The sequence below is a fragment of the Galeopterus variegatus genome, unplaced genomic scaffold, assembly GCF_000696425.1.
Source record: "Galeopterus variegatus unplaced genomic scaffold, G_variegatus-3.0.2 Scaffold213, whole genome shotgun sequence".
Taxonomy (NCBI): Eukaryota; Metazoa; Chordata; class Mammalia; order Dermoptera; family Cynocephalidae; genus Galeopterus; species Galeopterus variegatus.
Genome location: NW_007726324.1, coordinates 134,299 through 145,066, shown reverse-complemented (window position 1 = coordinate 145,066; position 10,768 = coordinate 134,299). Strand labels below are relative to the sequence as shown.

Below are 10,768 nucleotides of genomic sequence, written 5' to 3'. Positions count from 1 at the left end.
CCTCAATTGAACTTTTAATGAGAGAGATAAACAGTGTGTCTGGGTTGCCAAACCAGACATCTTTTTCTTTAGGCCCAGATCCAGCTCCTAAGTGACTGGGGTTGATGTATGTCTGAATACCCATCAAGGGAACCCCAGTATCTATCTCTCCTGGTTCTTTGCCACCCAGCCCTGAGGCCAGCCTCCCACCCCCGTCTGTGCCTGTGTCCTGCACTAGAGCCCAGCTGGCCTCCTCACTTGCACCCGTCCCCACTCACTCTCAGAGGATCCCGTCAAAGAAAAGGGACAGAGCAGCCACATAGCCCCGGGCGCGTGGGCGACAGGCAGTTCCGTGTGTCAAACTGACTTTTTCCACTGTTTTGCCCGGTGGACAGTCATGGCTACATTGATGATGAGTGGCACCAGAGTCTCCGTGGCAGAAAGGGAGAAATAGGCTAATGCCGCAGTAACCTGAAAAACCCTGAGCAGATGTGTGTTCTGATAATAAAGGGACACATGAGCATTGTGAGAAAGGTGTAAGTTAAACATATGGCAGCACGAGGAAGAAAAGCCACCGGGGTCGCGGCATGTGCCGTGCATGAGCATGTGGCTCTACCCTCAGCTTTGAGCCCGTGTGACTTTCACTGGCTGCCCTGTGATGCTTTCTTCTGTTTCTAACAATCGCTGAACTGAAAGTTCACCAGAAAGTGCATCTTTCTTTCACAAAAGTGGGATGACTTGGGCGTCTAAGCATGTTTGATTGATAGAATGTTTTTAGCACATTATTCTGCTCTGTGGAGTGTAGGCCTGGAAACTCCTCGTTATCCCCCAAGCAAGCGTCATTGTGAGCTCAGGGTGTGGCCTGCAGCTGGGCCCCCTCCCTGTACACAACCGTGGCACTCCTGCTGGCAGCGCCACACGCCCTGGAACTGCGGCATTGCGGGGCAAGGTGCCACTCCTGCCTCTGGCCCTCTCTGGTGGAGGGAGGACTGGCCTGCCTCCTGACCATGCTGTCTTCAAGATGAGATGAAAGATAATATCCAGCTGACAGAGCTGTCAGGGCACTGTACATTTAATGTGTTTTATAATCCCTGGCACATAGCGGTCACTCATGGATGTTAGGTGACTTCGTAACAAGGTGGGGAGATTGGTGGCTTAGTATCCCTGACAGGAATTTGTTTCTCCATTTGCGGTGACAGAGGAATTCCCTAATTCGTGGAGCACAAAGGGTCTTAGTGAAACCTCTTTTCATAGACAGGCCTCCAAGCCCCAGCCAAGTCCTGCAGGGCCTCGGGCTCCCCGTCCAGCGCTTCCTCTGTGGTGCCTGGCATCCTGTCAGTGTGTGTCCAGGGTGCCGAGACCTCACATCAGGTTTTCTAAAGAAAGGCCTAAGAGCCTCCAGCAGCTGGTAGGTTGTTCACAAATCTCAGTGATGGCATAAACAATACAGCAAAAAAGTTGAGAAAATTTCAGCCTGAGAAAAGTTGTAAAACCTCAGGAATTGTCAGCTTCAAGGTTGTTTCATTACCATTTGAAAAAACCTTGCATGGCTCAGGGGCTCTCCTGGAAAATGGGATATCAGGTCATTTATTAAAACAAACGACACCTAGACATTTTCTTATGTAGTTCTGCCTCTTTTTTAAAATTGCTTTTCTCCCAGGACTTATTTATATTTTAACTCTGATCACAGAACATCCTGGGTCTATGGGACATATGAATTTCAGGATCTTGGGTTTTCCTTCTCAAGTAATTCTTTCCTATCACAATTTAAAGAGATATTATTATCACTTTTTTCAGAGTCTCTGTTATTCAAAGTCAAATGCAGAAGCACCTGCTCTCACTCCTTCACTCTGAGCAGGACGTAGGACGGTGGCTGATCACGTCTCAGAGCTGGTGAGAAGGGACACGGCGCTCTGCTGTCCAGGCAGCGTAAGCAAGCTGCCTCAAAGCGCGGACAGAGTGAGGGACCCCAACCAGGAGAGGGGACGCTGAAGGCATGCAGAGTGCACTCTGATGTCAGACTTAAGAACAGGATCCGGGGCCGGCCTGGTGGCGCACTGCTACAGTGCGCCGCTTGGGAGTGCGGTGGCACTCCTGCCGAGGGTTCGAGGGTTCGGATCCCACATACAGACCGGTTCCCGCTCACTGGCTGAGCGAGGTGTGGGCGCAGCACCGAGGGTTGCAATCCGTTGCCGGACACGAAAAAAGACAAAAAGGAAAAAAAAAAAAGAACAGGATCCAAACGGGGGGCAGGAGCGCAGGTAGCGAGAGATGGGCTGACGCTGTCGCAGGCTCCGCGAAGCCTCCACAGACCTCTCCGCACCAGGGTGAGAATGGCTGGGAGTTTTGAACGCAGGTTCTGTGACGGCCTGTCACTGCTGGTTCTTCGAGGAGCTGTTTGTTTTAGAACAGAGGCAACAGCAAAGCCATGTTTGTCTTCTAGTGCGGTGGGAAACAGGCAGCAGCTCAGACTTCATGTGAGTCCCTTGGCCACGGCCCCTCCACCCCCTCACCCCAGCCCTACCTTTCTGAAAAGATTTTTAAAGCACATAGAAGCTAGTACAGGAGAAATGACTGAAAAAAATAGTTTTGAGCTCAAACAAAAGGTCACCGTGTTTGTACATTGCGCGTGGTGGGTGGGTGACCGTGTTGATGTGCTGCTCTGTTTTGAGAGAAGCGTTTCACAGAAAAGACAGGAACAATAAACATGAACCCTTAACCTTTCCTCACCTCAGAGACACCAGATTGTGTGCACTGAGTACCATGCAGGCAAAAACAGTGAGGGCCCAAAGCAGAAGGGACAGAGTGATGAGTGGACATGAAATAGTGGTCTGGCCAGCCCAGATGCCAGACGTTGGCCAGGGCAGGGCTGGAATCCTCCTGTCCCTGTGTCTGTGGCCACCTCCAGGCTCCAGCCAGGGGTCCTAGCCAGCCGCCCCAGTCCTTTTATGACTTTCCTAGTAAGTATTTTTTAAAAATTTACAACTAACCCTGTAGATTTGCCAGTGGGACCAGCAGGCAAGATCTGGAAGGATCAGAGGGTGCTTGGCATGTGCAGGGGCTGGGTGCAGCTTGCCCGAGTGCAGCCCACCAGGCAGGGCCTCAGCTCCAGGACCACAGACTGCCACTTCCACTTTCTGGGCTTCCGGGGTCTCTCCATCAACAAAATTGGTAATTACAGTATCTGCCTTTACTCTCTCATAAGATTGTTGTGAGGATCAAAATAATACATGTGCCGGTGCTTTCAAACACACGCACACCCTAACCTGCATATCCCAGGGTGAATAGGGATTTGGACTGCCACACACAAGTTTTAGGAAAAAAAGCAATAGTTTCCACCTTAGGAGCATTTTAGAGAAAAATCAAATATAAGGGAAAAAACCCTTCTTATTAAATGAAATTGTGGTGTGACAGCTCACCACATCCTGTTGCAGGGACATCTGATGTTGAGCAAAGCAAAGGTTCCTCTTTCAGGTCTCTGACAAGTTGTGAGGGTCACATGTTACCTGCAGTTCAAAATAATTCTACAAAGAAAAAAAAACCTTTGTGTCGGTGGAAAAGCTGAATAAGAAGATGGAAATTATCAGTAGAGAGAAGGCATTGTGGGAAACCGTAGGTGTCATCGACACAACCACATCAAAGAGAGAAAGCCACCCCCAAAATAACCAGCACAGAGCCCCCCGTGACAGCCGTGAACTGATATAGACTCGGAACCATGACCTCATGGAAGAGAAACGGTGGTGCTGGGGAAAGGAGTGGGGCGCAGGATCCCGCGCTGTCGCGCTCGGCCCCGCCGCCATGAACTGCGCGACCTTGGCCTGCCTGCCGGCGATGTGCTCTTTATCCATCTGTGAAATGGGAACAAACATGTCTTTTCCTAGTGGCTGTGGCACAAGTCATGTGTGTGGGAGAGTACGGCTTCGTGTTGTACTGTCTTCAGCCGTGCTGCACGTCACCACTACACAGTTTTATTGTCACCCATCTTCCCTGTCAGCTGCTGCCTACCCCGCACAATCCCATGGGGTCCCTGGGGAAGATCCTAGAGGAGGTTTGAGCCTGTGTAATGGTTCTTGGGCACGATCCTAACTTGGCGTTGTGAGGCTGGGACAACAGTGGGAACTGCCCACATGGCACTTGCAGCCCACAGGCTGTTTGGGGGTGGCAGGGATGGTTGATCATCTGACCACCTGGCAACAGAGATGGTCCACGAGCCCTGCTCACCGGGCAGCCCCTCTAGCTCTGCTGACAACACGGTGAAAGCCCCACTGGACACGGAGGAAGTAGGCTGGCTGTGAGGCGGCCCACTATGGCCTGTGATGGGGGACCCTGGAAGGCTGGAGGACACACTGAGTCATTTCTCCCTCCCACCCACACCCTGGCTCTCCTCGGAGGCTCAGGTGTCCCAGTGGGCAGCGGGGGAAGCCCACTTCTGAGGTGGCTTCCGCTTTCGCCTTTTCAAGCAGCTGTTATTTTTCTTGTGGTCTGCACGACCCTGAGTAACTAGAAGGTTCTCAGCCGCTTTGCTTACTGCCTGACCCAACCCAATCACTGCAACCCTCACGCCTGCTCACTTCCCAGTGTATTACGATGCACACCTCCCTCCTGTCCCCTCACCGTTGTCCCTCACACCTCCCGCCTGTCCCCTCACCATTGTCCCTCACACCTCCCTCCTGTCCCCTCACCATTGTCCCTCACACCTCCCTCCTGTCCCCTCACCGTTGTCCCTCACACCTCCCTCCTGTCCCCTCACCACTGTCCCTCAGATGTCCCTCCTGTCCCCTCATCACTACCCCTCACACCTCCCTCCTGTCCCCTCATCACTGTCCCTCAGGTGTCCCTCCTGTCCCCTCATCACTGTCCCTCAGGTGTCCCTCCTGTCCCCTCATCACTGTCCCTCAGGTGTCCCTTCTGTCCCCTCATCATTGTCCTTCACACCTCCCTCCTGTCCCCTCATCACTGTCCCTCAGGTGTCCCTTCTGTCCCCTCATCACTACCCCTCACACCTCCCTCCTGTCCCCTCATTGTTACTCTCAGGTTTCCTGTCATCTCGTCATTGCCACCCTCTCCTGCTGTTTCCTCTCCTTCTTGCCATCCTGCCTCTTGGAACCCGGTTTTTACTGTTTATACTAGAGCAGGTTCTCGTCTGGGCCTCAGTTGTCCTCGGAAAGTGGATGAGGAATCAAACCCTGACTGCTTCAGGGTGGTGCATCTTGAGGGTCTGTCCCTTCTGTTCAGGTGGGATCTGGTTCTGCACTGACCCGCACTTCTGGCTCTCGCCGGCTGGCTCCTTCCTGCCGTGGCTTCCTCCTCCCTTCGTGTGTTGGTTTCAGGAGCACTGGGTACCCGCCACCCATTGGAAGGGACGTTGATCCCAGAGTGCAGAGCAGGCTTTTCCTCTAGCCCGCCCCTGCCCTGGAAACCTCATCCGAGGATCGGGCATTGGGGACCTGCTGCACCCCTGGGTGAGGGCTGGTGTAGGGTAGAACAAGGAGACACCCGTGACAGAAGCTTGTCATCTGCCAGTGCTACACAGATGCACAGTGCAGGGCTGCACGATGGCGGGCACTGTGTTACTGCCATGGGTGTCTGTCACCACGTCACCACGGGAACAGTCTCTCTGCAGTCAAGCTCTGTGCCTTCATCAAGTATGTGGCACAGAGAAATCCTAAGTGTAGAGACGCCTTTTCTTTCTTAAGAAAATACCCTAAAAGAGACTCGAGATTTGTGATTTTTCTTTGTCAAGAGGTTCTTTGATGTGGCAGCGATGTGGCAAAGTATAAATTTTGACAGAAAGCCTAAACAGGTGCAATGGGAAAGGAGAGTTAAATCACCTCTAATTCTAGGGCCTCCCCGTCTTGTGCCGTGGGGACCGAGCACAGCAGCAGGTGAGGGTCTCGAGTGGCTGCGCTTCCATGGCAGGGTTGGCTGGAAAGACAGCCCTGGGGCTCTGGGTGGGACGTGTGCCTTGTGCTGCACGCGGGGGTCTTTCCTTCCTTCCACGGTGCCTGCTGCTTAGTGCAGCTCAGGCTGGTGAGTGTCTCGGGAGTCATGGATAGTGCAAGTCGCTACGGAGCTGCCCTGTGCACTCTGGGGACAGGTCAGAGCTGCCCTGTGCACTCTGGGGACAGGTCGCGTCCTGAATGCAGTCGGGGACCAGCTGTGAGCACCTGCACCTTGTTGTCTCCTCATTAGTGGCTGTGAAGAGTCACAGGGAGGCAGGATCCTGAGCTTCTCCTGGTGTTTTCCTCCCTAAGGCCAGAGCCCTCTTCAGAGAGGGCGGCTTTGTCACCTCTGGTCGCTTATCAAGTCCCTGTGCCCACAAGGAGCCTGAGAGTCACTGCCTGCCCCTGGAGGAAGGCTGGCCTGGAAGCCCACTGTGTCATCTCTGTGTCTATTCCATGAGCTCAGCTCCCAGAAGGAGCAGTGCCAGGACTGCGCTGGTGACCTCGTCCTTGCAGGGGGCGGTGAGGGCGCCTCACAGGGGACAGTAGCCAGACCGTGCCCTGGGGCCAGCAGGTTGGGGCGTTTGCATGTAGCTGGCATTCCGAGTTCTGCCATCGGTTCCATGACACAGGTCCTGGCTTCCCAACTGCGTTTTATTATTGTTATTCTTAAAAATAGTCATGGGGGTGTTGAAAGGGAGTTTAGGGAAGGGAGTGGGGGTGACGAGACGCTGGCCCCCCGTCCCTCCAGGAAGCCACCCTCCAGGCCACGCCTGCCAGGCTGTGTGAGGTTTATCAGGCACCGGGTGCTCCAGCCCTCGGTGAAGGGAAACTCGGGTGATTCCATGACGTAAACACATGTACCCCACCTCCAAATTCTGCTAGGAAAATGGGACGAGGTGACATCTCCCCTATCTTGGTGCCAATCGCGGGCGGGCGGGGAGAGGGGCTGTTGTGCAGGTCACTTGCCTCTGCCAGCCCTGCTCACTTCCTCCCTGTCTGCCAAAAATCACACGCTGACAGAGGACATGCTGGCTGTGGGGCCTCTGAGCCCAACCATCTACAGGGAGAGGAACAATGAAGGAAGAGCCCCGACTGAGGGTGGGCGCAGGTGCCCACGGTGTGCCCCCTCGGCCCTGAAACAGAGCCACTGCGGGGACACACTCGCCGTGTCTCCTAGGCACTGTGGCCGCACCTGGCGCCTGTCTTCAGCTGGGCACTATTGTAGCATCAGACCTGTTGGTCCCATGCTCACAGGCTGGAGTGGCTGGGCCCTGGGCAAGCCCAGTGCCGCTGGCTCAGGACACTCATGGACCGTGGGGGCCAGGAAGGAAACGCGGGCTCCTTTGGGAGACACCTTGTCACAGGCTGAACATAACTGATTAGAAGCGTGGCTGATGGCATTTCTTTGTTATTTACATACAGTCTTGACGTACAGTCCTTGTTTCCCTAATCCTTCATCTATTTTTGTTTTCTTGCAGTAAATGAAATAATACGGAATGACCTCTCCAGCACAAACACCCATGCGTAGTTTGCCACGTTGGAGCCCACTCAGAAGCTGTGTGGTGTCAGTTCAGCGGGGACAGTTGAGCTTCAGCATGCAAAGACTTTTGACAAAATAAACTGAATACACCTGGTACCACTCCACACTTCCAACTTACTGAATGCTAGGACCTGAAGATTACCTTCTATGTACTAAGAAGTCACTCTCTAACAGGAAGGAAGGAAGGAAAGAAGACAAACCACTGTATCTCTTGACGGAAAAATCATCTCAAGAAAACAGAAGTGAGGCGGGGATAGGGGGAGTGCAGGAGACAGACCCCACAGGTGCCTGCCACGGCGTGGCCGTCCCGCTCCAAGTCTGACCCTTTGGGCGCCCCTGGATTTCAATACTGGAAGTGCCTTATTTAACCATCACGTCAGGGCATCGTAGACCTGAGCATTGAATTCGCTTCCATGAGAGCGTTTGTAGGAGCAAAGTCTATAAAAGCATTTCATTTTGAGGCTTTTTGTGTAAATTAAGAGAATACTGGCAAGCTAGGGATTGTGAGAGAAACCCAGCGTGAGTTTCCTACTTCTTTCAACTTTTCCTGGGCTATAATATACAATGTTGTTGCCTTACCCAGTGCATTTTAGAAATCTACCGATCTGTCATCTCCGTTCTTTCATAATGTACTTCTCTCCTCTGCATTACTAAAACCATAGGATTGTTAATAGTAGCATGCTAGGAGTTTTGTTTTTAATCTTGGCTTCGAACATAGCACAAGTAAGTTGAATAGCACAAAATAGGTTACTGGACAAGAAAACAATCTATCTGTTACAGGATAGGTCTTGCGTTTGCATGTATGTACATATACAGGCATATATTTATGTATAAATAATAAATAACAGAGATGGTGATGATCAGTCTTTGCCCGGCAAGGGCTTCCACGTTAGCAATAAACAGTGTCCATTTTGGAAAATGCACCTAAAACTCCACACCTGGCTCTCCGGCTACTTCCATGGGGTCTGTCCCCCTCTGACAGATGGCATCTCACACTTAGATGAGCACTTTAGAAAGCCAGGAGCAGTGCATTAGAAATGCCCGCAGGCGACCAGACAGCAAAATTAGAAAGTAATTGTAAATAACGTTACAAAAGGAGTGTAATATATTTGTTCAGTTATAAGATTATTATTTCACAGAAGCCTTATAGCTCTCTGCTTCATCTAAGAAAACAATTACCAAAAACAATGTTTTAATATGCAGCGCTGTGTAGTATGTTTTCAGATTAGTTACTGTTGACAGATAGCGTAGGTTTTCCTACCGCATTTTGTACAATTAACTGCTTATTACACATTATTACTAGCAGTGACCTATTGTTTCATATAACCAAAAAGCATGGTTTAATTAAAACATGTTTACCCTAATAATTGTGCCTTAGGAGTTAATGCCCCCTTATGGAACACGCCCGAACTGCACCCATGGGTGGAGGTTGTACGTTACTAAGTCAGTGAGCATGAAGTCAGGGTGGAGGAAGAGCTCTCCCACAGAAAGAATTACCTTTCAAATACTCTTCTGTAGGATTGTGTCTGCCTTTTTTTTTTTAACTCGCAGAAAGAAACAAAAATCTGAAAGCCATATTTGTAACATTTGCCCCCGACTGTGCAGAGCTGAAGACACGTGGCTTCGTGCACACACGCTCCGCCCGCCCCGCAGGCTGGCTCTCCCGCCTGCAGCCCCGTTATTTATCCTGCATTTAGCGTCGTACGAGTTGCATGCAACATTTCTTGGTGTAGACTGTCATATGAAAAGGAAATGTTTGATATTTCTGTCAGCTGTCTTTGTAGTTAGAAAATAGATCCAATAAAGCAGTATTTTTTTTGCTGGACAATTTTAGTCTGAGAGTGATTCATTACATGTATGGAAAAATCTTTGTTCTTAAACTTTTTCTTGTATGCACTTGGGATTGTCTGTAAGAAGTGCAGCGAGTTGGGGAGGCTGTGCTGCGCAAGTGGTCATGTGAGCGTGAGAGGAAGAGTCTTGTCGGTGGAGCTCTCCTTTCCACGTGTGAAGAGAACCTGCCACAGAAATAAGAGGGTGTACGGTCTAGTTCTCAGGCGCTTTGAGTGAGGCCCTTCAGAAATGTTCTTCCAGGCTAGGTGGAAAAGGAAACTTTGCTCATGCCAAATATTTTTGCTGAGAAATATTTTGGGTGAGGCTTTGGCCACACACATACAGGCAATTTGACAATCATTTCAGCAAGAGGATGTTTGTGCTTAAGCCAACGTGACCTGTGCCGTCTTTTCTGCTTGCTGCTTCAAGCGACTCTTCTCTACCCAAATCTCCTACTTCAAGCTTGGGTGGGAAAATATCATCCTGTCATGCATTAATTACCTGAAACCCGGAACCTCTATAGTCGTTATCATTCTTAATCGTCTCTCAGAAACAGTATTTTGCTTTTAGGACTTTATAAAATGCAAGAACTCCTGTTTGTTTTCCTGAGAGGTTTCCAGATTGAATTAAAGTACTAGAGAAGTCACCATCACCTGGAGCAATAGTAAGCATCTGTCCCACCAGGCTTCCACGCTTGATGGTAGCTGAAGTAAGCTCAGCGACATCAGAGGCCCTACATGAGGGGGTGGAGGGTGTGTGCAGAGTCTGGGAGAAGACAGGCAGAATTAACATAGTCTGAATCTCTGTCAATGAGGAGGAAGTGCCCCCACTTAAAGTGAGCTTTTTAAGCCCCCTTCTTCCCTAACCCCAGCAATGGAATTTTATATTCCAAAAATAAAAATATGAATTTGTAAAATGAAGTATGGTTTTTGCAAAAGAGTTTGGGCTTCTGAGAATAACCCTATTTATAGTTTTTGTGCCTTTTAGGTTGATTTCAAGTAGTAAGGAAAATGCGCCCTCAGGCTTATTCCTAGCAGGAGGTATTGCCTGTCAGGGGAAAGCCATCACCGCAGTTATATGTGCTGACCAGAACCAGGACTGCAGTGTTCTGGAAAGCAGAGATGTCAGCTCAGCCAGCATGGCTGAGCCCTGCCCTGAGAGCAGGGGCCCTGTCCTAACGTCCACTGCCTCTCGTAGCACACTGTCCTCAGTAACTGAAATCACATGGGGACCTTGGGGACAGGTCCATGAGACAAAGCAGGGGCAGCTGCGGACAAGCCGAGACCACATCTGCTTCGCTCCTGAGCCTGAGACTGTGTGGAATGAAAAAAAAAAATGTAATGAGCATCGAATTTCTCCTCATAACCAAGTGTAGCCTCAGCAAAAGCCCAAATGTTCGAGGACCCACTCTTTCGTAAGGTGTCTCATGACTGGAACAGTCGGGTCCCTGGCTGAGTGGGTGCAGCCCCAACGC

The 10,768-nt window shown here is 50.8% G+C and overlaps 1 protein-coding gene across 1 annotated transcript in view; it reads left to right on the top strand.

Annotated features, from left to right (window-relative positions):
• NFATC1 (nuclear factor of activated T-cells, cytoplasmic, calcineurin-dependent 1) overlaps nucleotides 1–9,292 on the top strand; it is a 128,571-nt gene extending 119,279 nt beyond the window's left edge. The window contains exon 10 of the mRNA XM_008565914.1: nucleotides 7,403–9,292. Within this exon, the coding sequence (XP_008564136.1) occupies nucleotides 7,403–7,405 (3 nt within the window). The 3' untranslated portion in view covers nucleotides 7,406–9,292. The remainder of the gene's footprint in view (nucleotides 1–7,402) is intronic.
• The last annotated feature ends 1,476 nt before the right edge of the window (nucleotides 9,293–10,768 follow it).